This window comes from Pristis pectinata, chromosome 16, assembly GCF_009764475.1.
Source record: "Pristis pectinata isolate sPriPec2 chromosome 16, sPriPec2.1.pri, whole genome shotgun sequence".
Taxonomy (NCBI): Eukaryota; Metazoa; Chordata; class Chondrichthyes; order Rhinopristiformes; family Pristidae; genus Pristis; species Pristis pectinata.
In genome coordinates, this window is record NC_067420.1 from 3769586 (window position 1) to 3787473 (window position 17888).

Consider the following 17888-nt stretch of genomic DNA (forward strand, 5'->3'; position numbering starts at 1 on the left):
GTGACACATATCTTGTACCTGGCCAGTAATCCTGACCTGGCATCTCAGGAGGGACGCAGACAGCCAGAAGGCACCCCTTTGTCTCCCCTTAGCCTTGGGGAACCCCGACTTCTTAAGCAGGGAGTCCACGTGGTGTCCCAGTTTCTCACCATGCGGGTCTAACTAGTCGGCCCAGTCCACTGGTTTACTGTGGTCCGCCAGCATGCTGGCCAAGCTCCCAAATCCCTCCCTCTCATCGGTGCACCCGGGAATCCTATCCTCGGTGCCTGCACTGGCTTTCTTGCCCCTGTTCCAGAACACCCCTCCCCGCATCTGTGTTCAGCCAAGACCTTTGAGACCCTGAACTCAGCGCCAATTGTTGTGAGTGAGAAAACAGACTCGATGGCTCTCAAAAGCAAGGACTCTGCACACAGTCTGGCAGTAAATGATTTTATTTACAAAAGACGAGTGTGGGAAATTGGTGACAGGAATAACACACACACGCGCACAGTTTATAGCAAGCGTGGGAAAATCGCACCGGGGATAAAACACACACACACACACACACACACACACACACACACACACACACAAAACGAACTAGGTATATACAATCAGGGAAAAACAATACGATACCCGCCATCCCTTGACTCAGTGCAGGTGCGGATCTATGCTACTAGGGACACTAACTAAAATGCTCCCAACCCTTTATAAGTGCACACCTCACCAACGATTTCTCCAGCGCCGTTCCATGGTACTCGGCCTGGAGTGAAGCAGGGTGATCCCTCGAAGATTGCAAAGAGAAAGAGCCGAGCACGTGCGGCGCCCTTTATGGTGCTGGAGGGCTGGAGGGTCCAGACCCGGTAATTTACAGGGGGCCAATGGCCCGGTGCCAGCAAGGACTAATCAATTACAAAGGTGAATGGCCCAAGGCCAAGTACAAAGGTACTTAAAGGGGCCAATGGTCAGGTGTGCGCTGATGGGTGGGGCAGGGCCAAACCTTGATTTGCAGTGGTGTGTCTTCCGGACCAGGTAGTGGGCAGTGCTGTCATGTGTCAGCCACGACCCTCCACAATACACATGCCTGAAGGTGTAGCTCCCGATACAGGTCAGAGTTGGCCCTGCTGAAGAGTCATTCCAGAACAAGACCATCTCCTTCCATGAGGTCTGGAAGTTTTGGTTGAGAGAGGTTTTAGAATCACGAAAGCAGTGACTAAACCTAACTTGTGAAAGCAATAACAATACTTGCCATATTTCTGTTTGTCTGAGTTTATAAAGAACATTATTTAAGAATACAATTCATTGTCATAGAGACACACAGCACAGAAACAGGCCCAATATATCCATGCTGAGCATCATGCACCCTTGTGCTTTGTGTCTCATTGAGAAATAATTTTTACTCTCCAGGCACCACATTGTGGACCATCATTATCGAAAGTAACAGTATAATAATTGCACGTTTATGCAGACAAATAATGATTTGTAACTTTTCATTACAGAGGGAGAAATGTAATAGCACTGTCTTAATGTTGGAGGAATAAACTGCTGCTCTGAGCAGAGGGAACTTGCGCATACTTGTGATGTGTGGTCCCCAGGATATATCACAGTTCTGGCCCACAGATGAAAGCCTCTGTGTTAATTTGAAGAGTCTGCCTGCATCTCTGAGATTTTTGTAATCAACTCTCCAAGACTGAAATAAAACCAGAAAAGGCTGGAAATACTGTGGAACGAGAAACAGTGTTAATGTTCTGGGTCATTGACTTTTCCTCAGAACGCTGAGATTTTCCTCTCTCATTCACAAATGAAACTTCGTCCAGAGCACAGCCAGCGCAGAAGTCTGACCACCTGCAAAGTGGATGAACCAAAGGATGGATAAACTTTGCCTGTACACTCTGACAAAGCCGGAGATTCTGTGCTAACGTTTGGACAAATCTCTCCCAAAGAGAGTCATTGAATCTGAGAAGATTTACCCCTTAGGAGGGGACTACTCCACCCATTATGTTCATGTTAGTTGAAAGAGAGCTCAACACCCTAATCCCACCTTCCAGCTCTGGAACTGTAGACATGCAGGTCACGGCTTTTCAAGTTCAGGCGTGGTGAGAGTTTCTCACTGTACCACCCTTTCATGCCGTGAGCTCCAGAACTTCACCACCCTCTGGATGACAAACTGTTTCCTTATCCATACTCTCACCTTCCATGAAGTTCACTTCCTGCCCGGTTTTTGAATCGAGAATCCTTTCATTCTCAGGTTAGGTCTCCTCCTGAAAGTCCTTTCAAAGAAAGGGAAGGGTTCCTGCCTCAACCACAATGGCTGGATGATCCAACACTTTCAGGATGCACTGGAATGTCATCTTCCAAACTGGCTCTAAGTGAAGTGAAATTAATTTTCTCTGACTCTGCCATACCTGACAGTTCTGATTCAGTTTCATCAACAGTGGCAGTTGAAGACAGGAAGGGGACACTTCAGCAGACTCCATCTTTGTTTTCCAGTGATCTAGATTTCAAGCAAGCATTCCGAGTTTCTCTCACCCCCACCGTTTTGAACACGTGGCCTATTATCGGTGAGCTTGGTTATCCTTTTGTCAATAAAATAGTTGTCCACGTCCAGTCTAGAATTTTGAGAGAGAGAGAAAGAGTCAGATCGGCTTTGCTTTTGCTCCTGTGTCTCGTTTAATGTGCATTGCTAAGGGATGTGGAGGGAGATTGGTGGAGAGGGGAGGGATGTGGCAAAGGGAGATCAGAGGTCCAGAGGCCAACAAGGTGGGGATTGTTACATACCAACAGCAGTAGAAACACAACGAGCAAGGTTTCAACATTAAAACCTATTTATTAGTAACTACTTGTAATAATAAGAGAAAAAAACAATTAGATATCAGACATTGACCAAAATAAACTGAAGTAAACAGAAATGTGTGCGTGGCAAGTTCCCAAACCACCCAGTCTAGGAACAGTTCTCAAAGTTCAGTTCAGTAAGTCACAAAGCAAAACAATCTGCAAAAGCTTCTGAAAACCATGTTAGAATGCAGAGAGAAGGAGTTTACGAATTCCACAAGTTCCACGATGGAACCAATACAACACCCCAATCGCCGAAGATCTCCGTTGATTTGTTCCGAAGTATTTGCCACACCAAGGGCACTTGATACGTGGCTGCCCATAGATATACCTGCTTCCTGGTACAGGTTAGTGACAAGGTGGTTTCCACAGATTGCTCCAAAGGTCCATGTAAGGATTGCAAAGTGACAGTCACAATGATTGTGTTTCACTCATAGATACAGAGACTGGCAGTCAATGCTACCAACTCTCATATCTCTCTCTCTCTCTCTCTCTCTCTCTCTCTCTCTCTCTTGCTCTCTCGCTCTGTGGCTGGGTTCAGGAATCAGCTCACAGATATCTCTCTGCGGTTGCCAGCCCTTCAATAAATCAGCCTTCAGACACCTGCAGCATTCCAGTTATATCAGTCATAGAAGCTCTCCACTCCCACTTGCGGCAGTCAAACAAAGCCACACTCTACTGTTCAGGTGCCTTAAAGGGACACTCACTAAGTGGTAACCTGGGGTTCGTAATAGGATCCAATGTAGAAACGTGCCTTGCACATGATGCCCCCCCCCCCCCCACTGCCAACAGTAGAGATACCTGGATTATTCCAACGTTTTCTAAGCATAATGTGCAGTCAGGATATGGCGAACAGATTTCCTCCGCCCTGGGATTCAGTGATGAAGAATCATTTATTTAAAACTGTCACAGGAGGTGCAGAGTTTTTGGGATCAGATATACGAGTGGATTCCTGTTCGCACCCAGGGTCTTGTTTTAATTTATTCACTCACAGGAATGTGGACACTATTCACCATACTCACATTTATTGTCTAATCCTCACGGCTCCTGAGAGAGGAGGCAGCTAAGAGTCCTCCAGACTGATGGGTCAGGAGTCGGTATAATGTGGATAAATGAGAAGTCATCCACCCCAGTCCGAAAAACAGGAAGACAGAATTACTCGAACGACGGGAAATATTAATGTACAATATGCACAATGTAGATGCAGCAAGCAGTTAAGAAAGAAAACACATTTTGGCCTTTATTGCAAGAGGTTTCGACAATAGGAGCAAGGATATCTTGTTGCAATTGCACAGGGCCTGGTAAAACCACACCTAAAGCATTGTGTGCAGTTCTGATCTCATCGCAGAAAGGGATAAGAGTGCAATGAAGATTTACTAGACTGATTCTTGGGATGGTGGGACTGCTGAGGAGAGATTGGGTCAACTAGGCCTGTGTTCATCAGAGGTTAGGAGATAGGGAAAGCAAATAGGAGCAGTGGTAGGCCACTTAATCCCTCAAGCCTGTCCTGCCATTGAATAAGATCATGGCCTCAACTCCTCCTCTGTGCAAGATTCCCATTGCCGATCTTTCAAAAAATTATCTAGCTCCACAGAGTGTATTTAAGAAGCAAACAGATAGATTTATAGACACAAAAGGCATCTACAGGTGTGGGGAAAGAATGGGCCTGTAGTATTTAGATAGAAGATCAGCGTTCACTCTTATGTTCCATGTTGCTATGGTTTTATCTTTCTGTCACATATAGGCCAGACAAGGCAAATCTTCTTGCTTGCAGAACTTTAGTGAGCCAGTCTCTTATGACAATTCAGTAGTTTTGTGGTCACAGCTAATGAGGCTATCTTTTCTGTGTTTTTTTATAGTTTTCATTATGCACCATAATCCCTGACTCAATAAACTGGGCTGTGATTGGTGTAGTAAACCTTACCGAGCCTGATCTTTCATCTCTGAGTCAATCCAGAAGCCACGTTTCAATCATAGCTCTGTATGTGTGGGCACTGTCTACGCCCAAGGACCTCGAGCTCTTTCCTAACCACAAAACCATCAGTGCTTTCCTCCATCTGCACCAAACAACTTCTCATCCTCGCTGAGTTCAACCACCATCTTAAATCATTGTGCTCTCTGTCACTTCCTCCCTTCATGACTCCCGCTGTGAAAACTCCAATCTATATTCGCAGGCAGCTCCTTGACTGGGCCATCTCATGAGGCCTCCTTAATCCCGTTGTCTGGATCACAGGACCAACTCTGAGCAGTTCCTTGTATTGCTTTCACATCCTCCTGTCCTTCCTTTGCTTCCACCCCTGAGAAAAGCTGCCACCAAACTCACTCACATCTCCAATTCAAACTCTCAGTTGCCTGGCCCTACATTGACCAGCAGGACTCTGCAGCTACTGTACCCTCTTCTCCGTCGTTGACCCAATCATTCCTCATTCCTGCACCTTTATGTGCCCCAGATATAACATGCAAGGAATAGGGTGGAGAACTGGCTCGGCACTCACTGACAGATCAGTCACATAGGGGTCCACCAGGCTCTGCCCTCACTGTTGCTCATTCATTCAGCAGATGTGGAAATCACTAGCAATGCTGACGGTTATTCCCTTCCCTCATCACCAGAGCTGCCATATTCCATTTCCTGGCGCACACTGGGTTCTGGTGTGCCTCTCCCTGCCTCCGTAGACAAGATCCGATCACGGACTCCTCTGCTGCTGCTGAAATGATTCCGCCTACCCCCGCTGCCACTTTCATCCTGTTCACTCACCCACTGGGCCAAACCTCCAGACCCAAGCCCAGCCCCTGCTCACATCTTTCTCACCCCCTCTGCAATCCCCCTGCGTGCCCTCTAGCACACACTTATTCCACAAGACCCACATCCCGTGCCCTTCCTCTATATTACTGACCACTCAGCTTCCCTCTCTAGATCCTAAATTAGTTGCTAGTCCCCTCTCCTCTGATTCTCTCTCCCTCCCCTCTCCTCTCCTCTCCTCTCCCCTCCCGTCCCCTCCCCTCCGCTCCCCTCCGCTCCCCTCCCCTCCCCTCCACTCCCCTCCCCTCCTCTCCGCCCCCCCCAACCCCCTTCAATATCTGATGCCATCACCCCTCTTGTCAGGGAAACAACTCTTAAGCCCTGCGTCATTGCAAATTGCCACTCCCATCTCCAAAGTCCTTGAACATGTCCGACCTCCTGAACTCATGCCCACCATTACCTGAATGACCGCAGTGGACCTTTGTGCCGCCTGCATATGAACATGAGACAGGGAATGCGTGGCTCCTCGCTCTTTGTGCAGCTGCTGACCTGGTTCTCCACCGTCTCTCCACCTCCATCAGCTGCACAGGACCAAAGTCCAGCAGTGACATCAATAGCCAAGGTTGTAATCTGTAGAATTCCCTTCCTAAGTCTCTCTGCCATATTAGTTCTTTCCTTCTTCACAACACTTCTCACAACATTAGCTCTTTGACCAAACTTTAGCCCATCTGCACTAATATCTGCTTATCTGGCTTAATGTCCACCTCTGAAGCACCTTGGGATGCTTTGCTTTGTTGGAAGTACATGCACAAGCTGTTGTAGTTGGGCGTGTGCTCTGACATTCTTGGACCCTTGCGGTGACCAGGACTGTCAGAGGACAGTGCAAGCCGCCCTATTCTCCCTCTGGCATTCTTGGTAATCAGGAAGCAGGATGAAGCTGAGGTAGGGGCTGGTGAACAGCAGCACTGACAACCCTGAGAGACATCCACAGCCTCCACAATAAATTGGTTTTGGCAACAAACAGAAAGGAGAGAGGTATAGCAATACAAATGTACAAGGAATCGTTTGGAGCTATACTCACTGATTGAACACAAATGTCACAGCCTTTCTGCTGTGGCCTCTGCAAGCAAAAGTGTCCTTCAGTGTCAGGTGTGGTGCATCAGATATTTCTTCATCAACGCCCCATGTCCCGGACCGCAGTGACCTTGCTTTTCTCCAGAGAATGTAGGAGCATGGTGTTTCCTAGTTAACACTACAGGGGCTCAGACTGAGCCTTCATCCTTGGGAAGGAGGAATGTTCTAAGTCCATCGCAGCCAAGCCTTGATTCTGAGGTGAGATAGAACTGCTCCATTTCCTAAGTGACATCCGCTGATGAGACCTAACTCTCTGTGGCACTCTCCACTTATACTCAGGCTCTCCATTTCTTTTGACATTGCCATCAGCTTGTTGGCGTCTGCTCACCAATGAATTAGTAACAACACTAACCAGAGCCAATCTGCCACCTGTTGACCGACGTCCCACCAGAGACGTATACGCAGAATGGAGTCCAAAAGGCCGCTGAGGTTATTTATTTCATTAACTATTTGGTGGAAATGGTTTATTTCCTGATGGTGACTCACATCTAAGTATCCCACAGACCTCGGTTCACCACACCCCACTGGTTGATGTGTAAGAAGCAGACAATAGTCCCGTTTGTTGTTGCAGCATTGCTGGTCATTATTGGGACATCTCAGACACAGAGCTTTGGGAAGTGTGGTTGCCCTCTCATCAGCTGCAGCTCCTGCAGTCAACGAAGAGCTCTTCTCTTTTCGTTTATTCACTGTTGAGGACCTGGGCATCGGTGGCGAGGCCAGCATTCACCGCCCAGTCTAATTGTCCTTGAGCAGGTGGTGGTGAGTCACTGCAGCCCTTCAGGTGAAGGCACTTCCATGGTGCTACCTGGGAAGGGGTTCCAGGATTGAAGCCCACTGATGACAAAGGACAGCCAATGTATTTCTGGGTCAGGATGGTGGGCGGCTTGGTACGCTCGGTTCTTTCTTTGTCCATTTGAGCTGGTATTTTGGAAGAAAATCTTGTTTTTGCAAGTGGAGAGCTCTCACTTGGGGAGACACGATTGCTGCCCATTGGCCCGTGCTTGGTCCTGTGTGCAAGTTCTTACCAGTGTGGTTGACCTCGTTTGCAGCTGCTTGTAGCAGTGTCGGGAACCCCCCTTGACTAATTACTTCTCTCTTGCTCTCTGAAAGTGACTGAAAATGAAGAGAGGGGGAGGTAGAAGTTGCTGCCTCTTGCACTGGCAAAGACCGAGCGCAGTGAGGAGGTGTGGGGTCAGGGGCAGTAAAACTACCAGATGCAGTTGACGGCAAAGATTGTTCAGCAGAGCTTCCTTCCTTCCACTTTGTGCACTTGGTTGTTTGACACCGCTCATGCCCAGTGTCTGGGATGAAGACACTGCCTGGTTGAAGTGACTCACCAAGAGCAGCCCCAGCTGTCAAACCACAGCCAGACTGTGGTCTCTCAGCCAGCTGTCCAATGCCAGCTAACTTCAGCCTTTGTTTCTTCCTGGGAGGTCGTCCTGATGGAAACTCTGAGATACCACTTTCACCTTGTTGCAAACTCACTTCATTAGGCTTGCTCTCTCGTTGACCTCTTGCCTCTTGTATGGTTTTACTCTCTGGAACAAGGACGCTGAGCTGCCTCACCAGCTTTGGGTGCGAGAAGCGTCTTTGTATTGGTCGTGTAGCATTGCTTTCTTTGTGGCTGCTCGCTGTGGGTGATTGTTGATGGAGGGGAAGTTTCTTCCCTGTGTCCCCAGCGGTTTCTCGAGCTGTGGAGGATGCAGTCAACTTGCCGGTATCTTCACCTGTCTGGAGCGTCTCTGCTGAGCAGATTGATGTCACTGCAGGCACTTCCCCCACACCACCTGGGATTAGTGGAGTCTTTGTCTCTTTAGCGATATGGCAGGGATCCGGATATCCCTGTTGCGGTGAACGTTGGTCCACCTTTCTTTGGGAAAACTGTACCTGGCACACTGGAGTGTTGAAGGTTGTGACCTTCACTGACCCGAAGGGAAGTGGGTCTGAAAGGTGTTTTTTAACAGGAATTTTGTGCACAGAGGTTGATGCCAAGGGGTTGGAGGGTGGTTTCTCGAGGAGTGCTGGAGTGTCCTTGTCCGGTGCTGTGACACTGTGAGGGTGCTGTGTGGGTGGGACCAGCGGACTGGCAGAGTGCATGGTTCTCTTTGCCTCTTGGTATTTCTTTCGGAAGGTTTCCTCTCCATACACCGACCACCTCTCATGTGAAAACTTCTTCAGCTTTTTCTGCCCATCGTCCTTTCCTAAAGACTTGCACTTGAGCTTCGGGATTTGCTCAGCCTTGGAATCGCACATCTTATTTCTGACCACAGGGTTAGGCCACTCTACAGCGAGACTACCTGCTGGCAAGCCCTCCAGAGCAGTTTGCCTGACCAGGGTGCGATGGGGCAAGGGGGCAAAGTCCAATGAGTGCGATTGCGAGTTTGTGACAAGCAGCATAGTGGCGGGTTTCCCCTCTAACTCCTGCGGGCGACAGCTTGAACTGCTGGCTATTTTACTGCATACCAACCCGCCCATACTGAGAGGCACAGAATTGCTCCTTACAACTGGCCAATAGTCAACAGTCAAGGAGACCTGTTCAGGTAAGGAATGGAACTTCTGTGTTAACTGGTTAGAGACTGCTGGTAAACTGGAGGGAACTCTTGATCTCTTGTTGCCTTGGACAGATTTCATGTCAAAGTGAAAGGAGTCCTTAAATGTGTACGGCATCGGTAAATCAATGCTTCCCTGCTTCGAGGTAAGTGTCTTCCTTGGCCGCACGGTTTCCAAGTGCTTGTCGTCAACCACGGCCTTGTTGTCGGAGATGAGCTTGGAGATCCACTCGCCCAGCTCCTGTGACCCGCGCAGTGCACGGTGCCCACCTCGCACAGCCTCGTCGTCCACCGCTGATCCCGGCACGCCCTGCCCAATGCTCGGCAGCTGCTGGCCGGCCTGAGAGCCCCTCTCCGACTCGGTGTCTGTGCTCTGCCGCTGGAGACCCTGCAGTGAGCCCGTCGACGGCAGTGGCTGGTCAGGACTATCCGAATGGGAAAAGTACCCCGAGTCGGTGCTTTCATTTGTTTGTACACTGGAACTCGAAGACCTGTGGACCCACTGTTTGGCAAAATAAGTGGCCTTCTGTCTCTGTAGAACCAAATGCCTGTTTCCGGTTTGGCCAGGTAGCGGCTGGACATTGTCTTGTTTCTCTCCGTCTGCTGTATTGTCTGCCCTTTTCTCAGTGGCACTGACCCTGCTCCAACCTGTATCCTGCTGTACAATGCCCATGGAGTCCTGCTGCTCCGTCTGACAGCGGGAGTTGGCCATAAGCAGGTCAACGTGACAATTCCCTTTAGCCTCCTGGTCAGCACCTTCACAAGGATACCTGTCCTCCTCGCTTGCTGATGAGCAATTAGTGCTCAGCTCTGCCTTGTTGCTTCTCTCCAACTCAGCAGAAAGCTGACAGTTGTGCAAATGACTTTGTGTCCTATTGTGTTTGTACAGGTTACTCTGCGTTTTGAAAGAGATCCCACAGGTTATACACGGGAAGGGGCGCTCTCCGGTGTGAGATCGGACGTGCTTCTCAAGGGCACTGCGCTTTGCGCAGTCCCTCCCGCATTCATCGCACACATACTTTCTCTGTCCTTTCACTTTGACTTGCTGAACATTCTCCGGAAGGTGGACTATGTGGAGCTCTTTCCCATACAACAGCGCTTGGAGCTCTGGGCTCTGGTGGGGAGGTCGGACCCCAGGGTTACGGGGTGTGGGGAGCCCAGGGGTGCAGCTGGAAAGTTGGAGCACTGGGGTCTGTGGGTAAGGTTGGAGCCTAGGGATGCACAGGGAAGGTTGGACCTCCGGGAGATGAGAGGGAGGTTGGAGCCCTAAGGTTTGGTGGGGAACTTGGAGCCTGAGAGTAAACGAGGAAGGTTGGAGCCCCGTGCTTAGGGGGAGAAGGTGGAATCCTGAGGGCCGGAGGGGAGATTGGAGACTGGGCTTATGGGGGGTGGTTTGCAGACCAAGGGCTTTTGGGGTAGGGTGGAGCCTGTGGGTTTGAGGGGGAGGGGGGAGCTCAGGGGTAATGGGGGGAGGGGGGAGCTCAGGGGTATGGGGAGGAGGTTGGAATGCTGAGGTTTGGGGTGGTAGTTGGAGCCCAGTTGTATGGAGGGGGGATTGGAGCCTGGGGGCTGCAGGGTTAGGTTGGAAGATGGTGGTTTCGGGAGAAGATTGGAACCTGGGGGCTGGCGGAGTCGGATTGGGTCCGGGAGAACTGGAGAAAGGGCGTACCCTGGGTGTGCAGGGGGGAGGCTGGAGCCCAGTGGTCTGACGGTCAGGTTTTAGTCTGGAGCTTGTCTGACAGGAATGAGCCGGAGATGGTTCTTTTTCAGTCTGGAGGCGAGGTTGGTCCATTCTCTTTGACTGCGATGCTTGGAGGTCTGACGTACTGCTGACCAGAGGAACGTAACAGATCTTATACGGTCGCTGCTGGCAGGCTGAGGATTTCTGAAGAAGTCCCCATGGAGCAGATAGAGGACGACAACTTGTCCGTGGGGAGGTCAGTTGAGAAGGTGAAAGGATATCGACTGATTTTGCAACTTGAACGATAACCGTAGAGGTGGGCGGGGTATCACTTAATCCTGGCCGGACACGTCCATGCAACTGTGGAGGAAAGCTCTGAGATGGGGACGCTGAACCTTTCTCTTCCCCCTCAGTGTCCATATCTGGTTTACTTTCCTCAGCTGGTGTAGTCATGTTTGATCTCCCATCCACAGGCTTCCCAATCTCTGGAATTATTCTGAGTTACCTGTGTGGAGCACAGACATTTATCATTAGTGAACAATCTGTATTTTCATATGAGAGACTGACAATACCACAAATACTGTCCCCTTGGTCTCTATCTTTCAGCCTCACAATTCTAGGGACACAAGTTCAATCCCGACCTCAGGTGCTGTCGGTCTGGAGTTTGAACGTTTTCCTTGTCGCCGAGTGGGTTTCCTCCCTCATCCCTGAGGTGGGTTAGTCGGCCACCGTGAATTACCCCTTCGTGTAGGTAAATGGCAAGAGGAATGAAGAGAGGTTGATAGGCAATGTGAGGGGGATTTCGGCAAAATAAGGAGAGGGGAAATGGGACCGATGGGATTGCTCTGCTGGGAGCCGGCATTGATCTGATGGGTTGACTGGCCTCCTTCTGTATCTACAAGATCAATCATGCGGTATATTCTGAAAGTTTAACACGGGTGAATCACGGGAGCAGTATGGACCTGGGGGAAGCATGGAATCACCGAGGTCGAAGCAGAATTGAGGCAACAACCGAGCTCATGTACCCGCCGAGTACATAAAGGCTGCACCTTGTTTCCCTCAACACCAGTTCATTTTATCAAGTTTTTAATCTATCATTGAGCAGATGGAGGATGACGACTTGTCTGTGGGGAGGTCATCTATCTATGACATGATCTATCCTTCAGTCGTATATTTGTGGAAAGTCTCCCTGCTCCCTCTCTTTCAGTGATATAACTGCTTCCTTCAGATTCTAGCCAGGTTCCATTGCCCCTCAGAAGTCCTCCCTTCTGGTGAGGCGAGCCCGCCTCAGTCCCTTCTAGTTCTTCATCAACGCAGAGCCCACTCCTTTCAATAACAACTGAGGTTTGCGTTGAACATAGAACATAGAACAGTACAGCACAGGAACAGGCCCTTCGGCCCAGGACGTTGTGCCAAACTAATTAAACTAGTAACTAAACACCTAACTAAACTACTCCCTTCTGCCTACATAATGTCCAGATCCCTCCATTCTCTGCACATCCATGTGCCTATCTAAGAGCCTCTTAAACACCTCTATTGTATCTGCCTCCACCCCCACCCCGGCAGCACATTCCAGGCACCCACCACTGGCTGTCTACTCTATCTATGCCTCTCATAATCTTATAAACCTCTATTAGGTCTCCCTTCAGCCTCCACCGCTCCAGAGAAAACAATCCAAGTTTGTCCAACCTTTCCTCTTAACACAGGCCCTCGAATCCAGGCAGCATCCTGGTGAACCTCTTCTGCACCGTCTCCGAAGCCTCCACATCCTCCCTATAATGAAGCGACCAGAATCAAATGCAATACTCCAGATGCGGCCTACCTAGAGTTTTATAAAGCTGCAACAAAACTTCCTGACTCTTAAACTCAATGCTTTGACTAATAAAGGCAAGCATACCAAGGCAAGCATGTAACTGGATCCTTGACTTTCTAACAAACAGACCACAATCAGAGAGGATAGGCGGCAATACCTCTGGCACGATTATTCTCAACACTGGTGCCCCACAAGGCTGCATCCTCAGCCCTCTACTCTACTCCCTATACACTCATGACTATGTGGCCAGATTCTGCCCTAACTCCATCTACAAGTTTGCAGATGATACCACCATTGTAGGCCGTATCTCAAACAGCGATGAGTCGGAGTACAGGAAGGAGATAGAGAGCTTAGTGGAATGGTGTCATGACTACCTTTCCCTCAATGTCAACAAAACAAAAGAGCTGGTCATTGACTTCAGGAAAGGGGGCGGTGTACATGCACCTGTCTACATCAACGGTGCTGAGGTCGAGAGGGTTGAGAACTTCAAGTTCCTGGGAGTGAACATCACCAACAGCCTGTCCTGGTCAAATCACTTAGAAGCCACGGCCAAGAAAGCTCACCAGCGCCTCTACTTCCTCAGGAGGCTAAAGAAATTTAGTTTGTCCCCTTTGACTCTCACCAACTTTTACAGATGTACCATAGAAAGCATCCTATCTGGATGTATCACAGCTTGGTACTGCAACTGCTCGGCCCAGGACCGCAAGAAACTGCAGAGAGTTGTGGACACAGCCCAGTGCATCACGGACACCAGCCTCCCCTCCTTGGACTCTGTCTTGGTGTAACAGCCAGCATAATCAAAGACCCCACCCACCTGGGACATTCTCTCTTCTCTCCTCTTCCATCGGGTAGAAGATACAGGTGCCTGAGGGCACGTACCACCAGACTTAAGGACAGCTTCTACCCCACTGTGATAAGACTATTGAACGGTTCCCTTATACAATGAGATGGACTCTGACCTCACGATCTACCTTGTTGTGACCTGGCACCTTATTGCACTGCACTTTCTCTGTAGCCATGACACTGTACTGTTATTGTTTTTACCTGTACTACATCAATGCACTCTGTACTGACTCAATGTAACTGCACTGTGTAATGAATTGACCTGTACGATCGGTTTGTAAGACAAGTTTTTCACCGTACCTCGGTACAAGTGACAATAATAAATCAATACCAATCCCATACACATAGAACATAGAACAGTACAGCACAGGAATAGGCCCTTCAACCAATCACATTAGTAATAAAATGCCCAGCTAAACTAATCCCTTCTGCCTACACAATGTCCGTATCCTACCAATTCCCTCATAACCTTGTGCTTATCTAAGAGCCTCTTGAATGCCTCCATATTATTTACCTCCACCCCCACCCCTGGCAACACATTCCAGGCACCTACCACTCTCTGTGCAAAAAACTTGCCCCGCACATCTCCTTTGAACTTACCCCCACCACCTTAAATGCATGCCCTCTGGTATTAGATATTTCAATCCCGGGGAAAAGATACCAGATGTCTATTCTGTCTATGCCTCTCATAATCTTATAAACCTCTGTCAGGTCTCCTCTCAGCCTCCGCTGCTCCAGAGAGAACAACCTAAGTTTGTCCAACCTCTCCTTATAGCTCATGCCCTCTAATCCGGGCAGCATCCTGGTGAACCTCTCCTGCACCCTCTCCAAAGACTCCAAATCCTTCCTTTCATGGGGTGACCAGAACTGAATGCAATATTCCAGATGTGGCCAAACTAAAGTTTTATAAAGTTTCAGCATAACGTCCTGACTCTTGAACTCAGTGCTTCGACTAATGAAGGCAAGCATGCCATATGCCTCCTTTATCACCCGATCAACCTGTGTAGCCACTTTCAGGGAGCTATGGACTTGGACCCCAAGATCCCTCTGCTCACCAACACTGTTAAGGGTCTTGCCATTAACTATGTACTGTCTCTTTACATCTGATCTCCCAAGGTGCAACACTTCACATTTGGCCGGGTTAAACGCCATCTGCCATTTCTCCGCCCATATCTGCAACTGATCTACATCCTGCTGTATCCTTTGGCAATCTTCTACGCTATCCACAACACCACCAATCTTTGTATCATCTCCAAATTTACTAACCCACCCACGTACATTTTCATCCAGGTCACTTATATAGTATACATCACGAACAGCATGGATCCCTGAGGAACACCACTGGTCACAGACCTCTAAGCCAGAATGAGTCCCCTCGACCACTACTCTCTGTCTTCTATGGGCAAGCCAGTTCTGAATCCAAACGGCCAAGTCACCGTGGATCCCATGCATCTTAATCTTCTGGATGAGCCTCCCATGAGGGACCCTGTCAAGCGCCTTACTAAAATCCATGTAGACAACCTCCACAGCTCGAACTTCTACACCTTCTTTACCACTCTACCAACCTGTGCGGCCACTTTCAGGGAGCTGTGGACTTGGACCCCAAGATCCCTCTGTACATCAATACTGTTAAGGGTCTTGCCATTTGTCCCTTTCCATTTGATCTCCCAAAGTGCAACGTCACACACTTGGCCGGATTAAACTCCATCTGCCACTCCTCCGCTCACATCTGCAACTGAGATATATCCTGCTGTATCCTTTGACAGCCTGGGGGACCTGCTACGAATTGCTAAATGAGTGAAGATTTATCTTCAATCAGTCATTGGGATAGTTTTCCCCTACTTTGGTGTGTTCACCTGTGACCAGCTTAATTTCCAATGGCAGCAGCTTGCTGAGGTTTGATCTGGCAGTTTGATGATAAGAATTATGGAAAGTGGCTCTCAGTATTCTCTCCCAAGGCAGCTTTAACAACTGTGCAAAAGGCTACATAGAGAGAGAAGAAAAGCACGAGAGAGGGCGGAACATATCTACACCATCTGGCTACACCCCTCCGTCCATCTCTCCCTCCTCTGCAATCATTCCCATACATGCGTTTTCATGGCATAACTGCCCAAAGCCGCTGTGAGGCATGGGATATATTGCAGATGGACACCAGGGCGGTGATGCCTGCTGTGGAAGGTCGCTGCAGACACTCAAGCTCTCAGAGCTGCTCTGCTGCACAAAGGAATCAGTGCAACAAGGAGAGTGCCAAATACTGATGACCCAGGAGCAAATAGGAGACTTGTTTTACTCTGCATGAAAACACAGGTTGTAAATTGCACTTTTTTGCACTAAATTCAGTTGTTATATGAGAAATGAATGTTGCACACATGGTGACATCTTCACGTGTGTGAATGACTTTGAGTAAATGACACTGGGGTGCCAAGACCATTTTCCCGATGGGCATGTCTTCCAGCCAATGTAAATGCCTTAAAATACACATAAGATGATTTTTATATACATTTTGTCAATGACAAATGGGCAGAAATGGGTCCAATTTCTAGGCTTGTAAATATAATCAGTTTCATATATGCAGCAGGTGTCACAAGCTGTGTGTAGTTGGTTTTAACTGTTATTGTGTGCAATAGTACAGTAAGTGTCCATTTGGTTTTTTTTTGGTATTGGTTTATTATTGTCACTTGTACTGAGGTACAGTGAAAAACTTGTCTTGCCTTCTAATCGTACAGGTCAATTCATTACATGGTGCAGTTACACTGAGTTAGTACAGAGTGCATTGAGGTAGTACAGGTAAAAACAATAACAGTACAGAGTAAAGTGTCACAGCTACAGAGAAAGTGCAGTGCAATAAGGTGCAAGGTCACAACAAGGTAGATCGTGAGGTCAGAGTCCATCTCATTGTATAAGGGAACCCTTCAATGTCGCGTCTATATTCAGCTTGTCTTGATGCTTGTGTACAATGGGTGTCAACTGAGGTGTGAATGACGAATGTGGATAATGGAGGAAGAGGTCTCTTAACTTCCTTTCTCAAGTCGAAAATGGAGCGATTGTCTACAGTTGTTATCGTGCGCTCCTTGCTGTTTGGCTACTTATATTGGCAATCATTGGGTGGACCCAATATCTAATGAGATCTGGACCTCAAGTTAAATATTGGATCTTGTGCCTGATTCCCAAAGGACATGAAACGTTTTAACTGTTTTTACATCAAGCATACAGCATGATCACTAGAGATATGCGTAAAGTTCTCAATACAGCTGCACACAACTTGTCCCCATGGTTAACTTCATCCACAGTGGGTTCTTTTTATATCAGAGCTTTGCCCAGACTCCCTTGTAACCTTTAATAGTTACTTACCTTAGGAAGTTGTGTTGGTGAGTCTGGCACTCGCAGGTCCTATCCCCTGGTGCAGAGCAAGTGAGCATCTTACCCTACAAGGCAACCTGGTAACATCAGAGCAGCACAAACCTTTGCTTGCCATGCCTGAACCAGAGAGAGCCCCCTAGTGATCCCGGCCACGGGAAGAGCGGTCTTCAGCAAGGCTACCTCCTCTATCCTCGCAGACACCGGGAAGGAGAAGCACGGTGGGACTGCAGGGCTACAAGCAGAGCCTCCAAAGGTCTTTATGCAAGTTTCGGCAGCAATATCATCTCTAAAAAGTGTTTACTGCATGGTGCTGTGAAACAGTTCTGTGTGGGCGGTGAGCAGAAATGACATGAGATCTGGAGGAAGTGAGCTAACCTCAGCCGTTACTGAAATTGCGGATGTATCACAAGGCAGGTTTCTCAACCCAAATTTTGCACCGAAAGATCCTGGATATCGGCACATGAACCATCTAATCAACTTCCCATCCCCGTCATTTAAAGAGAAATTATAATTTCTCAAAAACAACAGGGTCTACAGTGGTGGGATGTCTGTGAGCCCAGCATATGGGAGCCAAGTAAATAAAAGCACCCCCAAGCCAAGAAGTGCAAGGTAATGTGCAGGCGCGGCTCCCACTGGCATGTGTACCGCCTGATGTCACCACCAGCTTCCTCATACTGGTGGAGGGCTCCATCAGGTCTCTGGCTGTTTACACCCTCCACTAGCCATCCTCCAGTTTCCCCCGGGACCTTCACTGTCCTGTGTACATTACACCCATGCTCAGGGCAATCCGAGTTAGTTGCCTCATCCAGAAGATGGCAGCTCTGGCAGTGCAGCTGTCCCCGACCACCACAGTCAGCTGACAACAGAAAAGTTTGTGCTCAACCCTGTAACTTGACTCCTCGGGTCAGTCATCAGGGAGGGCGAGAGTCATGACTGATACAGGCTGCTCTCACTCAA

The 17888-nt window shown here is 48.7% G+C and overlaps 1 protein-coding gene across 2 annotated transcripts; it reads right to left on the minus strand.

Moving 5' to 3' along the window:
• Positions 1-433: 433 nt before the first annotated feature.
• znf831 (zinc finger protein 831) lies at positions 434-17229 on the minus strand. 2 transcript variants are annotated; one of them, XM_052031345.1, is made up of 4 exons: positions 16923-17229; positions 12605-12688; positions 6633-11420; positions 434-2588 (listed from the first exon to the last, which is right to left on the minus strand). In XM_052031345.1, the coding sequence occupies exon 3, from the start codon at positions 11366-11368 to the stop codon at positions 7553-7555; it is 3816 nt and encodes a 1271-aa protein (XP_051887305.1). In that variant the 5' UTR covers positions 11369-11420; positions 12605-12688; positions 16923-17229; the 3' UTR covers positions 434-2588; positions 6633-7552. The 2 variants fall into 2 exon arrangements, with proteins under 2 accessions (XP_051887305.1, XP_051887306.1); XM_052031346.1 differs by lacking the exon at positions 12605-12688.
• Between the last annotated feature and the right edge of the window lie 659 nt (positions 17230-17888).